This window comes from Typopeltis vanoorti, chromosome 5 (genome assembly GCF_054136105.1).
Source record: "Typopeltis vanoorti isolate ZY-2024b chromosome 5, IOZ_Tvanoo_1.0, whole genome shotgun sequence".
NCBI classification, from domain to species: domain Eukaryota; kingdom Metazoa; phylum Arthropoda; class Arachnida; order Uropygi; family Thelyphonidae; genus Typopeltis; species Typopeltis vanoorti.
The window spans coordinates 171,973,798-171,990,332 of NC_143553.1; the positions used below are offsets into that span (position 1 = coordinate 171,973,798).

General features: G+C 41.3%; 1 protein-coding gene across 2 annotated transcripts in view; it reads left to right on the top strand.

Moving 5' to 3' along the window:
• Positions 1-5,609: 5,609 nt before the first annotated feature.
• Positions 5,610-16,535, top strand: part of LOC150107061 (carboxylesterase 4A-like) — a 70,687-nt gene continuing 59,761 nt past the window's right edge. Inside the window, exons 1-2 of one of the 2 annotated variants that reach the window (XM_090392930.1) lie at positions 5,610-5,999; positions 15,903-16,088. In XM_090392930.1, coding sequence (XP_090249056.1) covers positions 5,721-5,999; positions 15,903-16,088 — 465 coding nt within the window. In that variant the 5' untranslated portion in view covers positions 5,610-5,720. The remainder of the gene's footprint in view (positions 6,000-15,902; positions 16,089-16,535) is intronic. The other variant, XM_090392931.1, reaches the window with a different exon arrangement.

The following is a 16,535-nucleotide window of genomic DNA, read 5'->3' on the forward strand; positions in this document are numbered from 1 at the left end:
TAATGAAAACTTACTCATACGCTGAAGCCTTTGGTTTCCATAAGGCAAATAATCAGCGGATACTTTAAAGCCGTTTTATGAAAATCATTGAGCAGCAGATCACCACTTTACCATTAGCAACCGAGCCCACAGTTTTGATGTCGCAACTATTTGTTTTAAAGTAAAAATATTTATTCGGCCTGAAACCGGCCTATTCAAATTTCTCTTCACAATGTTTCTTGGACTTTCTTGAGAATACTTCATAAATTTTACCAGAAACACTCATTTTGGAAAATCTTGTGTAATTCTCATATTCAGTTTAATTTTTTTTTTAAAATATTTTAAATTATTTTTATGGTAACTATTAGAATTGGAGTAAGTTTTAAAACTTACTTCAGTCGTTTTCCAGTTTAGCCACATTAAAAATTTTATAAATTGAAAATAAGTAATTCCAATAGCCTTGGAAATACAGTATTTTGCCGCTTTTCCTCCCAGATCATATTCTATGATATCAACAAATCTTCCTATAACTTGTTTAGTCGCTTTTAAACATTGCTTTGCTTCCTTACATAAAAATCAGTGAACAGCTTTTATTCCCTTATAGGAAGTAGGTGAGGAGGCCTTTTAACGCTATCTGGCTTTTGGAGACTGAGTGGGCAGTTCAATCTCCACTGGTTGCCAATCAGAGATAGCTGGCCCATGACTATCACATTATAGGCGACAACCAGTGAAGAGACTGGCAAGCAAGTGTTCCATCTCTTGGTATACCTAGCCCTAACAGGATGTGTTACTGTCTGAAATTATATGGGTTCACTGTCGATTTTCTTAAGTTTCTGAGAGAAAAACCCACTTGCTCATGCCAGAGATTGACTAACTCGGAAACTGGTCGAAGAAAGACTTCGAAAAAGTTCCTACAGTTTGCGACTAGACTTGAACTGCAAGTCTATCTTCGGGCAGCTTAGCAGAGAGGATGCAAGCGTCACTTCCACTGTGCTACACATACTTGTTTCCTTACATTTTTTTCAGCATTCTTTCAGAGCACAAGCTGATTTTCTTGATTTGAACTTTCGCTATGGTTTCTTCTTCTCCATGACTACCTCTTTCACTTCCTGAGTCCATCAAGGGACTTCTGATCTTCCTATAACCGAAAACAACTTAACCACACGCGTCTCTGGACGAATCAATCAATATTTGCTTCCCAAGTCTGAGCCTCCAAGATTATTATTTTCTTCGAATTATTTCATTTTCCTGGAATTATATTTGTATATGTTAACTCTTCAATTCACTTCTGAAAGCTGTTCGACTATGATTCGTTTTTAAACGTTCTTACACACTTTTCAATATGATATTTAATTTTATTCACTCCAAAACTGAATGAAGATCACTTATTATTACAAATCTCCTGTAATCTTGATTCTTGAACCAGTATGAAGACATCGCCATCTACTATATCACAGTACATGCGATTTTTATTATTTTGTTCCTTCTCTGCAAATGTATTTGTGCACATCTTTATGCTGGAATATGATAATGATCTCAGAAAGTACAGCATTTCGCATTCGTTATTATTAGATTTACTCAAATTTTCCGAAAGATTTTTAATGTTATGTATTTTGTCCAATTCTGCTATTCAGATTTCCATCAAGCCCAACTTTATCTCTTTGTAAGCTGCCCTCTCTAATGACTAGAAAAATTTCTGCAGTTCTTCCTTAGTGGAAACTTCTGTGCGACTAACGAAAACGCCTCATCGTCCAGTTCCTCATTTTGACGTTCGTCTGCACCCCTCTACTTGATATTGCTTGCCGGTCAAGATTATTCTCGTGTTTAGTCTAACACTACAACTCGTACTTCCTTTCCCTGATCTTTATTGCCAGGGAAGGAAGGAATCGTGTTAATTATTTAGAAAAATCTAACCTTTTTCCGACTTCCGTGTTTCGAAAACACCAATTAAGTCGACCTGGTACTTGAGAAATTCGTCCGCGAGTTTCCCTTCTTTTCCGTTGATGCTTTTCATATGCGTGGAGAATTATCAATAATTCTGCTGAAGGCAAATTTGAAGTTTGTTCTAGTAGATGAGTTTTCACTGCGCGAATGGTTTCATGGCGAAAACAGCGGAATGTTGTTTAACGATGGATGCCTCAGCCGCATTTATATTTCGTTTTGATTTCAGCCAATAACAACATAATTTGTCCGCTAAATCTCATACTGTCTGTCTATCCAATTTCATTCGGTATCTAAGTAAATATCTTCAAACCGGTGCACATTGGTCATAAATCCAGGACGTTCTCCGCACTCCTTAAAAGACTATTTGAGGTCTTCCCTCAGTTATATAGTTTCACCCTTAATCGATATTTCAAAGACATTTTATTGGGTGTGGCACAGGGGCCTACTTAACAAACTGCCATCCCATAGCCTTTTTCAGCTGAAGCCGATCTGAAAGGAAAGATTTTTCTACTGGAAAGTCAGTTTTCAGGTTAAGTTCCTCAGGCAACACACGCAGTTAATGGACAAAATATTATCCATTGACTGTAGACGAACGATTAAAGTAGTGTCGACAATGAACTGTAAGGTGTGAAGCGTCCTCCTGAGATAAATCCTTGAACTAATTGCGAGTGTCCCCAACAATAAAAACGAAAACAAAAACTAAAGATGATGGGAAGTACAAAAAATGACTTCTTCAACCACCGTTTAAAAGAGAAAGTTCCTTACAGACATTCTGGAGTGAAGCTTTCTTTAACTTCAATTTGAAACTGCGGAAGGAATAAATTGAAACGAAACAAACAAAAAGAAAAGCGAATGGAGTATTCGGGAATGCATCCATTCAGGATTCTCTACTTATTTCGTTAATAAAATATTTCTATGCGATGTAGCAGCACGATGCGCACAAGCTCTGGATCGGAGGGCACCTAAAATCAGGTTTGATTTGTGGGTGGGGAAAGTGAATAAGAGCGGGCGATGGGGATGTTCTGAGAAAGAGTGGGGTTCGCATTTGACGCGCTTTCAAACGTCTTCTGCTTTAGAATGAACTCGTTGCTTGTTTCGCAACTTGCATTAGCGCCGATTAAATGAAAAGCATCGTATAAATTTCTTCCTGCCCCTCTCTCTCTCTCTCTCTCTCTCTCTCTCTCTCTCTCTCTCTCTCTCATGTTCGTTGCCGTCATCATGCATGCTCACATTTCTTCAAATCGTTCTGTCAGTTTAGAGAAACCCAAGAGATCGCTCTTCATATTTTCAAGGCACCTGACGGAGTATGGCCATGATCTTACAGTCACGTACGAACCCCCCCCCACACTTCGTGAATGGATTGCCTCTTCACATCCACCTTCATTACAGATCCTGTAGGATGATTTCTTTCATCTGATCTTTTAGTCTACACTGGTGTACTTGAGGGCTCCATGCTTTTCCCTCTGCTCTTCCTTCTATACATCAATGCTCTCTCTCTCTCTCTCTCTCTGGCATCCAATCCTGTTCATAATTTTACTGATGACAACAAGAATCCCTGTAGCTCAGTCGGTATAGACGAAAAACTTTGGTCGGAAAGAACTAGATTCGGTTCCCGTCCATGAAGAACCTTTACTGGTCTCTTTCGACTAAAGGTGAGTTAGCCGGTCTCATACGGAAGTGGCGGGTTTTTCTCCCAGTAACTCGGGTTTTCATCCCTTAAAACAAGTAAACCGACCTGTGAACACAATCTACAGTCCAAAATACATACTTAAAAAAATCCCTCGTTCGAGGGCTGAACCTGTTCTAAGGGATGGATGAGGAAAATTGGGGGATCCTCCACGACAACAACAACTAATGACAACACTCCCCGTTCATTTTATCCTTAAATTCATGCGGTGCTCAGTAATTCACGCTTTACGATCTTCTTTAACCAGGGTGTGAAACGTCAGTCTTCTTGCCATTCTTGAATGGGACGAGAATAACCTGTTGAATGCGACCGAAGTGCAATCCTGGCTCATTTCGTGGAAAAGAGAGACCACACTTCCCTCTCCATCACTTTTTGACAATATCCTGGGCGTCATTTTCTCTTCTTGGGCTGATTTTGAAGTAGCCCAACCTAGCACGATCCCATTAGGTCCACAACCTCTTCTAACTCCGAAATGCTTGGTAATTCTCTTTCGTTCTAAACGGGATTCTTCAAAAACCTTCCGACCTTGGAATACTGTTCCCACATTTAGAGCGCGCATCTAAAATTGCCATCACAACGTTTCATTTCCATTCAGAAGAGCGCTTAATTAGCTTAACAAATGCTCGCCTCTCGCCGCCTCCTTCCAGTCTTTATCCCACAGACGCTCTGTTGCCGCATTGTCCTTTCTGTGGGGGCCAAAGGGACCACTGCCATCCGTCCGCTCTCCTCTAATCGCGTATCAACAACTGCTGGTTTACGCTCGCATTCAGCACACCCCAGAAATTATACAAACCATCCCCCCCCCCCCACACCTCCTTCATTTCCTTCGCATCTACTCCTTCGAAGAACACTCTTTTCCCTAATTTCTTTACACCCTCAGGTATTCACCCTCAGGTTATCGTGTCACAGGTCTTGGTACCGCCCGCGTTTTTTTTTTTTTTTTTTCGTCCCAATAGTTACCCTACCAGGAGATAATTTACTCCTACATGCTCCATTGCATTACAATGCCTACATCACACGAGGCTTATAAGTACTGATTAACATTTCTATTCATATTTTTGTGTCAATTTTCATATTTACATTTAGATTTTCTTTTACATTTATTAACACTATACAGTATAATTCACATAATAACAGTATTTATGTTAGATCACAGGGACTGGAAGTTGATGTTTATTAGAAAATTTAATTAATTCTATGTAATACTTTTCGATAAGTCTCTGTCTTGACACTGGCCACTTGTCTCCGGAAGTGATAACGTGTTGTATTAGGGGCATCCGGATGGAGTTCAAAAGCTGACAGTCGTAAAGTATGTGGTCAACAGTCTGTTGAAGGTGTGGACTGCAAATGCACGATGGTGAGTCCAGGATATGGAATCTGTGTAAGTAGTGCCTTAGTTTTCCGTGTCCCGTTAGTAGAGTGGTAAACCTGAAGAAATGGCGTCTATTTTCAGCCGGAGCCTGTTTATGATGCTTGGCGAAAATAGTTTTGTTGTTGATCCCATTTTTGATTCTTCCATTCTTCTTCGCACATGTCTAGGCTTTTCTCTTCTGCAGGTGTTCCTCCCGTGTGTGTGTGTGTGTGTGTAAGGGGGTACTGATATAAGAAAGAAAAAAAAAAGCAAAACGTTTCCGTCGTCCAAATTCTGCACTTTTTCCCGATTATTTCAGCGCCGTTAGTCATCTGGGATGAAAACAGTCTCGCTTTAAAATGAATTCCCTTCGACCAATGCTGCGATGGGCTTTCATTTCAGGCTTCCCGAACCGCACTCCGTCCAGTGGGGACACGAAACCAACATCGCTTTCCGGTTATTTTTGAGATCTTAAACAAAATTTTATAAATATGTGCTTTTCCCCACAGGCGAATCCCACTCTTTACCCGAGCTCGGCACGAATTCCGAGCGCTTTTCTACCCCCACGGTCAGCCGTTGGCTGACACTCGAGGTCACTTGTGTTTATCGTGTCGTGTCGTGCGCAGTCGCTCTGGAAAGAGTGAGCGATCGATAACACGGACTGCAGTGTTGTTAGACGATGGAATAGCGGCACTGCGAATCCCGTTACCTTCGCCGTCCCCCCTTCTGGCTGCTTGTGATGTGAGCGGCCCTCCGAGAATGGCGTGTGTGGCGGTGGTGTTGCTAGGCCTAACAGCGGACGCACTCGTTGCCCTTCACGAGGACGCCCACCTCCCCAAGAAGCAGCAGCAGCATCCCCCGAATGCCGTTCCCCAAGAGGAGGAGGCTTCGCACTTTCCGGAGAGAGTGGCGGAGGTGGTGAACATTTCAAACGGAGCTCTTCGAGGCAAAGTTCTGACGTTGACTACGGGAAGGAAAGTGGTCGCTTTCTTGGGGATTCCTTACGCCCACCCCCCGACGGGGGAACTCAGATTCGCAGTAAGTTACGTTTCATTTGGTCTCGTCTACCATGCAACGCTCTCCCGCTTACCTCTCGCGCGCACGCACACACAATCGGTCGGCGTCAGTTGCTGAGTGGGGAAAGCAGCAGCGGGGGGGGTCGTTTGTTGTTTTGCTTATTGGAATTCGCTCGAGAACTAATCCGATCCGACGTTTTCTATTTAAATAGAAGGTCAGGTCAGGTTTCCCGTTTGAACCTAACTCACTGACATCTCTGCGATTGCGGTCGCGGACGAAACACTTCGCAGATGTTCCGTTCTGTCTCGTTCAAGTTCTGTGGAAAAGCAGCTAACGAAGCGCTTCGAGATTTTGATCGACCTCTTTCGGTTGCGAAGGGTAAAAATCCCCCGCGGAAATCTCGAGGAAATCACTGCGTGCATCGGGATGCAGAAATAAAAGTCAAATTCCCGAGACTTTCGGCAATTGAGCTGCTGCGCCGTGAGCTCGGCTGAAAACGATCAAATTTCGTTTGTTTACGCCGAGGAGGAAATTCTTTTGCAGCAAATTTATTTATTTCGTTACTCGGCATTCTTATTATCGCGTTAAGAGTGCTGATCTCGAATAGTAATGATAATTAATTAATAATTTTATTTCTATAATTAAATTTCATTCACCGGATAAAACGGCGGCTCGCATCGGAACTGCGGTTGAAATGCTCGTCTCATTGACGTCCGTTTCGGAGTTTAAAATCACAAAACGCAGCGAAAACTCCCTTCGCCTTCCAAATGCACGTTACTCGAACGCCGTGATGCAATAGGCTTCGTGGCGTCACAGGAGGCGCGCTGCGTCCTCTTAAGAGGGCAGCGAATTAAATTAAGGGCTGAAAGGTTGGCGGCTACGCAACGAAATGGGTCGACTGTGTGGAACTGCAGATCCAAAAAAATCCCCTGGTCATTCATTCACTCAACCTGTCAGAATATTACAGATTGTGCGGGCCCGCACACATAAGTTGTACGCGCCAGCATTACATACGTGCGCTGTACAGAGGGCCGATGAAAATTTAAATAAATTCTTATGTTTCTGTTAACAGTTGTGATGATGCTTACATACATAAATAATAATAATAATAATAGTAATAATAATAAACCTTCCAACGCCTTTAATTCCTCCAAAAGTGGAGCTCTTTGAGTCCTAACTTTCACAAATGTGGAGCTGGCAGGCTCCGTCCTTAGCCTTCACCATCGACGGTTATATTAGGGAAGCATCTCAGCGAGAATACACCTCCGAGTATTAAACCCTAACAAGTGATTGCATTTTATGGTCCGAAATCGCGTGCATTCTACGGTCATTTTCCTTCAGCTGCAGCGATTAAATTTAACCCGAGTTTTCGAGATCAACTTTAAGTAAATGATTATTATTATTGAGAGAGACCCCCGGGGAGTCAGAAGCTCATCGAGGGAGGCCATACCATTCGCCGTTGTCATACCTGTTCTTGAATTCATTCGCACTGCTTGCACACACGACATCCAGTTTCAATCCATTCCAGTCTTGAACTCTGCGAGAGTAAAATCTACACCCCTTATTAGTGGTATTCATTCTCAGCTTCCTAGGATGCCCTCGTGTTCTTTCCCCACCCTCCATAAATTGAAAAATCCCATCAATTGAAATCCTGTATGACCCTTCCAGAAGTTTGAAAGTCTCAATCATATCACCCCTCTTCCTCCTGTTTACTAGTGTCTGCAATCTACAAATTCTCAATCTGTCTTCACAATCAGTATTCCACAATCCTGATATCATTTTTAACACTCTCCTTTGCACTCTCTCCAATATATCACAATCACCGCGGAAACCAGGAGACTAGACCCTCGCACAATAGTTCAAGTGAGGTCTTGTCAAGGCCTTGTAAAGAGGCAAAATGACCTCCTTGTCATTACACGTGAAGGTTGTTATTTAAGAGATACTTGTGCCACGAGAGAGTTCTTCAAATAAGACGAAAAAGCACAAGGGATAAGTAATACTATTTACTTAAGGCAGCATATTTCATTCTGCATATTACAGGCCATCATGACGGGCGACAACAGTTCATTACAAAATACAACGCGAACAATGAATTGATTTGAAAAAGTAAGATTTGCGTGATGAATGGCACATAAAACAACGCAATGGTGTAACTCAGGGAATGTTGCAATACCGATAATTCATTATTTTTTTTAAAAAAAATTACTAATGTGTGACTAGAATAAGACTTTCTCATATTATCTTAGACAGTGAGAGGCAGTCGTTCCGATGTAAGTCGTACGGTGAAGTAAAGTTTCAGCACTTTCTTTGAAAGAACGTTCAAATTTACAAACAAATAGATACAGACCATAGGATGTTGTGGTCTGTATCTATTCGGTGCTGTGCCAATCCAGATTTTTCTGATTTAATGTAAAATTGGTGTTCTTATGTTCTTTTCAACGCAGTTTGTTTAAAGTAAGAACGATGACAGTCACAAGGAACTTGGTAGACATCAGGGAGAACTAGAGGAGACGTTTATCTTTTGTAGATGGAAATCATTGATAGGAAGAAAAGTAGCCACTAAATTGTATTTCTTAAGAATTCTCGAAATGAGATGCCAGAAATGTAATGGATTCGAAGTCGACATTCTGTTTCCTCGTTATTCGAGCCACGACTACAGGAATTAAAGATCTGTTGTGTGGTCCTTTCAGAGAAGCCGTTGAGTTTCTTATATCGTTTGAAGTTCCTGCTGTAGTGGTTGAGGTGTAGAGCAAATCGCGCGAGAAAGTCGCAATGAAGTTTTTCTAATTGCATCTTCTGTGATGGTGGAGAGCTGATTGCTGTTGATTGTGGCGTCCGGTGAAAGTAGGCTTTCGATAAACGGAAGTAATTAATTCTCCTGATGGTGAACGAAGGAGTAGAATATCTAAAAAGGACAGTTGGTTGCCTTTTTCTATTTTCGTAGTAATTTTATTCGTGGATGAGATGGCTTATATTAGATTAAAAAAAAAAAAGAAGAAGTAGGGAACATGTCTTCATTATGGGGCTACAGTAGTGCATATCATCCTGTTTACACACGATGATCTTTGTTAATAAACCCGTTTACTCCATAACATATATCGTTGTAGTTATGCAGTACTTTATTATTATTATTATTATTATTATTTGCTGTACTGTATCCTCAAGAGGAATATTTGTGAAGAGAGACTCTACATCAAAGCTCACCATTATAACAGTGGGCTGTAGGCAAGCCTTTTTTACTTTGTGTAGAAAATCGGAAGAATTTTTAATGAATGAGCGTGAGTGGCCAATAATGTGCAATGTGCGTATTCGATAAGTAGATGAAGGGCATGCGCACTAAAGTGCATGACCTTACATTTATTAACACTGAAATGACATCCGTTTTCCCGTGCCAATCGAATCATTCTGCAAGTACCGCATATCAGCCGCATTCCTGATTACCCTGCTTATCTTTGCATCATCAGCAAAGAGCTGTATGTCGCGTGTGAAATCCATCCCAATGCCATTAATAACAACGGACCGAGAACTGATCCTTGATCCATAAAAGTCATAAATTAAAAAAAAAAAAATCCTACTTGCTTGTTGGAAGAGATCGATTAACTCAGCAGATGGCTGAAAGAATGCCTACAAAAGTAAGATCTTCATGGCGACCACTAGAATCCAGCTTATAACGCTGGATTCATTTTTCTGAAGAGTTAACATTCCACACGAATCACACACCCAGTGCACCCCCCCTTTCTCCCCAGCTACCGTCTACTTACACTTTCGTTCAAATAACCAAACGTCTGATAAAGACGATCTCCGTTTAGTAGGCGTTTATTTTTTTTATGCTCTTGTCTGCATGCACTGTCATCAAAGGCCTACTACGATACTGTAGATTCAAGCGTTTGTTTGCAGGTGGCAGTTTGTTTCAAGGGGCCCTACGACTCTTGTGCATTATATTTATACATTTTGCTATAAATGTTCTTAATTTCTTTACGGATTTCTCAACCCTGCTTTGTCTTTGTTGTTCTTTCCTTAAAACTGCGTGAATGGTGAACTGCCTTAACTATCGGCTGCCGCCATTTATTTCTACTGGATCCTCACCCTCTGTAGTCTAGCAAATTTACTTGTTTTACGACTGCGCGAGTTAGACTATGTATTGAGTGAGAGATTATGAGATTTTAAACCAAAAGCCAAGAAGATATTGTTAGCATTCCCGTTCACGTTAATTTTTACCTTTAATCCGTCGTGGCTTGATTATTGATCACTTAAACTTAATCTTATGCAGGTTCGCAATTTTCAGGAATCAGTCCAATCTGTTGTTCACAAACTATTTAATTAAATCAAAAAGGAATACTTACACACTTTCGTTCATATTTACATATATATACACATATAATTCCATCAGAAGTCTGTCAATTTTAATTCTTCCGGATTCAGACTTAGTTCTTCGTTTCTTCCCTTGAAGTAAAATCACAGTCCAGAATATCCTGCTTGTCAAATGCACACAAACTGACAGTAAAGCATACCTTCAGTAAGATTAATTCAATACCAATCTACATTATCTTGTTGTACCCACAAACAGACACACTTGACGTGCATTCTTACTGTCACATACGTAATTACAATTCTCGTCCAACGCTGCCTTTTACACGAATGTTTTTCTCGCGCTTTTCTTTGTCCTTCTTTCCCTGTCTCGTTCTGATTTCCCGCCTAATTTCTTGCTTGTCCGAGTCATCGATTATTCCACGCCCTATAACACCCTTAACATGGCGCCAATGTGCAGCTCTTTCCTTTCCAGTCCCGACAACTGACCTCACGTGGCGGCGGACCCAAGTAAGAGAAGGAGAGAAACCTAAGACAAAGTCCTTCGCAACGTCTCGCCTTATATAGGCCCGGACTTCCGCTGTACGCGTGTGCGAGTCTCTCGAAACATAGGTTACATTGTTACATAACATGAGAGATTTTACAATATTATTATTATTATTATTATTATTATTATTATTATTATTATCCGAGGCCTCCAGGGGGTCAAGAAATCGTCGAAGGAGGCTATAAATCAATCAAACCAGCTATCATGCCTTCCTTTAAATTCATTCACACTACCCTTAAAGACGAACTATTCCACCAACTCACTGCTTTCTGGGAGAAAACCTAGCTCTTACCCCTTTCTCGACTGTGAACAAACTTAACTTTCATAGATGTCCCCGTGTTCTCTCCCCTTCTTCCATATCACGAAAAATTTCATCAGTTGAAATGCTACAACACCCTTCAAAAGTTTATAGACCTCTATCATATCACCCCCTCTATCTCCTGTTAACCAGAGTCTGTGATCCACATACTCGCAGTCTGGCCTCATAATCTAAATCCCATAATCCAGATATAATCCTTGTAAATCTTTTTTGACTCACCCTTTCCACGGCTTCTTTATCCCCTTGGAAACTGGGAGACCAAATCTGCGCACAGTAATCCAGGTGTGGTCTTATCAAAGCCTTATAAAGAGGCAAAATTACTTCTTTATCCTTACATGTCAAGGTTCGCTTCAACATAACAATTATCTTCTGAGTTGTATTTGCAACTTTTGCTATGTGACCTTTGAACTTTAAATTCTTATCCACCAATACACCAAGATCCCTTGCCTCTTCAGTTTCTTGTAGCATAACCTCGCTAATATACTATTCCACTGGAACTCTAATCACGCCAAAGTGCATAACTTTACACTTACTAACATTAAACCGACAGCCATTTTCGTTTCCCAAATTTCTAGCCATTGATTTCAAATCATTTTGTAATTGCTGATTATCAGTAGTATCTGCTTTCCCTACCTACCCTCGCATCATCGGCAAACAATAGAACATCTGATGTTTGATCCTGCCTGATGTTATTAATGTATAGATTGAACAATAATGGCCCAAACACTGAACCCTCAGGTACACCACTGGTCACCTTAAATCTGAGAGATTCACACCCACTGTATACCACTTTTTGATATCCGTCTGTCAACCATCCCCTAACCCAAGTCAAGAGTTTTTATTCCAATCCCATATTCTCCAGTATATGCAACAGCCTTTCGTGTGGTATCCTATCAAATGCCTTAGAAAAATCCATGATTATCATAATGGATCCATTCCCTTTATCCAACTCGGCCGTAACATTGTTATAAAATATGAGCAAATTGCTAAAACTTGACCTTCCTTTAGTAAACCCATGCTGTTCCCTGCAGAGTATAGAATGCTTGTCTACCCATTTCTGTATGCAAGTTCTTACCAACTTCTCTAAAATCTTCACTACCACACCCGAGATACTGATAGGTCGGTAGTTAGATGCATCAGTTTTTGCACCACCCTTGTGCAATGGAATTATCATACATTCTTTCCATTCCTGAACTGAGACTCAAGTTATACAAATGTGTGAATGGCCTAGCCAATTCCGCTGAACATTCCTTTAACAAACGGGCAGATATTCCATCTGTCCCTATTGACAAATTCTTATCCAGGTTGTGCAAGAGCTCTTCAACCTCATTTTCACGAACCTCTAACTCTTCATCCAATGTAGCAGTAGCACTGTACACCACGTTACATACACCTGGTTGATATATCTTAGCAAAGTGAACACTCAATAACTGAACAATCTCCTTGGCTTCCTACACTCGTGTACCATCTGCATTCAATAGTTATTTTTTCCACATTCATCTTTCTTTTGCTTGAGACATACCGATAAAATTCTTTTGGATTGCCTTTAGCTTGCATGGCCAATTTCTTTCCATACTCCGTTTTAGCTTTCCTTACAATACTCATTACTTTTCTTGCCTGAGCTTTATATATTTCATAACTCCTCTCACTCTTATTCTCACGATATTCTTTCCACATCAACTTCTTGTGGATCTCTTGCTTAATAAGGTTGCACATCCATTTCACTCCCAACCAACTTATTCTTCGAACACTGGGGATACATTCAGATACCACCTTATTTAAGCACTTTTTCAAAGATTCCGATGCATTGCTGACATTTTTCCCATTGAGTAACGGATACTATGGGACCAAAGATAGTATTCTTCTAAGTTGATCATAATTTCCAGCTTTGTAGTTCAACATGCAACCTGTTTTAATTGGAGCATCAATAGAATTAGATATTTCCTAAAAAAGTACAGCATGATCTCTGTCACCAATTGGTGGTAAAATAGCCTCTGACGCTATAAGCAAATCCGACATTCTTTCACCTAGAGTTCATTCTTTCACATGCTGCTTGAAAAAGTTTCTCGCAACAATTCAATAAATTCCTCTTCTTTGTTGTCATGAGATTTCTCTTCTACCCAATCAATGTTTGGAAAATGAAAGTCACCCATAATGAGCATTTGTTTTGTACCCATGAGTCTAAATTGGCGATTTCTTTGTCCTCTGCATCGGAGCCGCCAGGTCTGTAGCAACACCGCACCATATATTTCATTCTGTTAACCTCCACTTCACACCAGACAGACTCAAACTCACCGCTACAGGGACATTGTTCCATCATTGTTTTCTTGTGTTTCTACCTTAACTGGACTGAAGTCATCTGATATCATTAGTAGCACTCCTCCTCCTCCTCTCCTATCTCTACTGTCATTCCTAAAAATAGTAAATCCGTTACACTCGATCCCACTTACCATATCTGATTCTGATAGCCAGGTTTTACTAATGCCAACAACCTTAGGCCGCATTGTTTTGAATAAAGCAACAAACTCAACCCCTTTGTTTCTAATGCTCCTAGCATTTGTGTATAGACAACAAATTACGACGTAGCCTATTCTTATAATTAGATATTTGGTCTTGTTCTAGAATGTTCTCTTTTCCCTCCCGAGACGTACTTAAAAAGGTCCGAACCCAAAGCATATTTTTCCACTCCTTCGCCACATACATAACCATGCTCAATGGCATTCATATCTTTATCTCGTTTGTATACCATACCTGAACTTTCACACACATTTCCCCCCATTCCTCCCTTGATGATCTGGTTTCCCTGACTCTCTGCATTAAGTCTCATACCAAGAAATAATTTCTCCAGGCTTCTGATTCCAAAGGAATTCAAGTGCAGGCCATCATTCTTATACAAATCTTTTCTGCCATCAAACACACCCCACACGTCTAAAAACTTGCGTCCATATCTTCTACACAGCCTGCGTGTGAAATCATTTGCTGTCATCGCCCTCCTTCTTAACTCAGTACTGTCATATCTGGGTAGTAATCCCAATTTTCACTCTTTCACATTTCTTTCTCGCTTCTTCAAACAGACTTTTCATATCTTCTCTCATACTATGTTTGTCACTACTTGAATTATTCGCACTACCATCTCTTTTACTTTTCTTTTTTGGTTTTCAATTGCGTTTGTCGTATTTTCTACTTTCCTGGGGGCGAAAATCAAAGTGGTGAGTTCCTCGGCAAGCGCACCTTTTCGAGATTCATTCGCCAAACCATTTCACATCCTTTTTCTTAGATTTCAGCTGACTTACCTTGTTGTGATTAATATTATGATTTCCAAGTTCCGCTCTTTCTGTTCTTGTCCTTTTTCCCATCATGTCGGAGGATAAGTTGACATCTCGATTAAAAGAAATTATTAGAAAATCGACCAGGAAATTGTGGAAAAACGTTTGGCTAAACGTTCCTTTTTCATATCATGTCTAAGTTTAGCCAAATGTTTTTCAATCTTTTCCACTTTCCTGGTCGATTTTCTAATAATTTCTTTTAGTCGAGATGTTTGTAATGTCAACTTATCTTTTGTTCCCCGGGACAAACGTTCTCCTCCGAAGTAACCACTTCAGGTTTAGACGCTGTCCGTTGTGACGAGTTTTGGTCGCCATTCTTAACAGTAGTAAAAACTAATAATATTTCTTCAATTACATTATAAAATGCTGCAGTATAATAATTACACTAAAAGACGACAATAATATACTAAAATACACAATTAAGTTGAAGACAAACACTCAATAAATCAACAAAAACCACAGATCTTTCAGGAGCTCCCTAGCACAGCTCCCAAAATCGCAGCAGCTGCTAATAATATTAATTTCGAATCCCATTTTAAACCGGATGAATGTAGAAAATTTTCCTCCTGCTTAAACAGAGGTCGAAGCTTTTTTTATTCCCTTGGAGAATCACTGGACACGCACGCGCGCATTCTCCCACCTCTTTTTACACGTCGATGGTCTAACGCAGCATTCAAAGATGATGTGATGGCTCGAAGTCTGTTTTTGCTAACTCTTCGCACGGATGAGCACGAGAGAGTGCTTACCAAATTATGAACGGTAATCCCCCCCCCACACACACGCGCCTCCTAGTCTTTTGTTTACAAGAAAGAAAAAAGAAAAACTCCAAAAAGTATCGTAGATAGTCTCGGCAGTCGAATCTCAGAGAACATCCGGATAGAAGTGGATGCGCGTGGTTGAGCGTGATCGCTGCCTTATTCCGGAAGGTGCGGAAAAGTGTCATTGCCGATGAAGATGCATCTTCAATGGCAATGACAACGCGGATGTCACGAGCGAAGCGCAAAGAACGCATCGAGCGAAGTGCCGAAGTCTTCTTTGGCTAAGTGACTGCGGGGTTTTCAAAAATATAAATTTTTTTATTAAATTGAAACTGCCCCCCCTCGAGTCTTCGCGCGTTTCATTCGAATGCGACGACTTTCCAGATACGACGATGAGGCTGCGAGGAAAGAAGTTCGGAAATTTTTTGTTCGTGCACGCACGCGCTTTGTCCCGATGCCTCCGTATAAGACCGACTAACTCGTTTCGGTTAAATCTCTTGTCAAGCGACGCTCGTGTCCTCGACACCATTCTAGTCGGGGATTTTTTTTATCACGACGGCGACACCACTTCCAGAAATTAAGGCTCCGTTTTTGGTTTCACGACGATTTAGCTTTTTTTTTAAAAAACTCCCGCAGCCTACTATTTGTCTTTTTCATCCCGTGCAGGAACCCGTCCCTCATGGGCCCTGGAATGGAATCCGCGACGCCACCGAGTTCGGCCCGATGTGTCTGCAAGGGGACAAGCACTCCGTGTGGACCGTGCGCAACGGAACTCGAAGGCTGCAGAGGACCAACGTGAGGAGGTACCCGCAGAGCGAGGATTGCCTCAGCCTCAACGTGTACGTGCCAGAAGTAAGTTCCCCGTCTCTCTCTCTCTCTCTCTCTCTCTCTCTCTGTCTTTAATAACAGTTCCACCCACTAGAAAATGCAGTACACTTTTTGTTTATGGAAGAGCTGAAATTCAGCCCACCCCGATACTAATAGAAACGCTCGTGCCAGCAGTGAGATCCCAGTCTGTTGGTTGCCTGGTGGATGTCCTCTTCGCTCAAGGCGACATCTCTCCCTCTTTCTCTCTCTTCAGTGCAGCTCTTCTACTTTCATCACCTGAGCCTTGCTCTACGAGTCCTCTGTGTATCCCCCACAAAAATAAATTTAGAGTGCAAGGGGAAATCCTATTTTCCGACCCCAGAATTCAAGGGAGGAGCAACCTTGTTGCCACGTGGCACGCACTCATCCATGAAGGCTTTCGCCTCGCCAGCGCACTGGCGGAGTGTGTTGTCAAAAGCATTCGGTGCCACA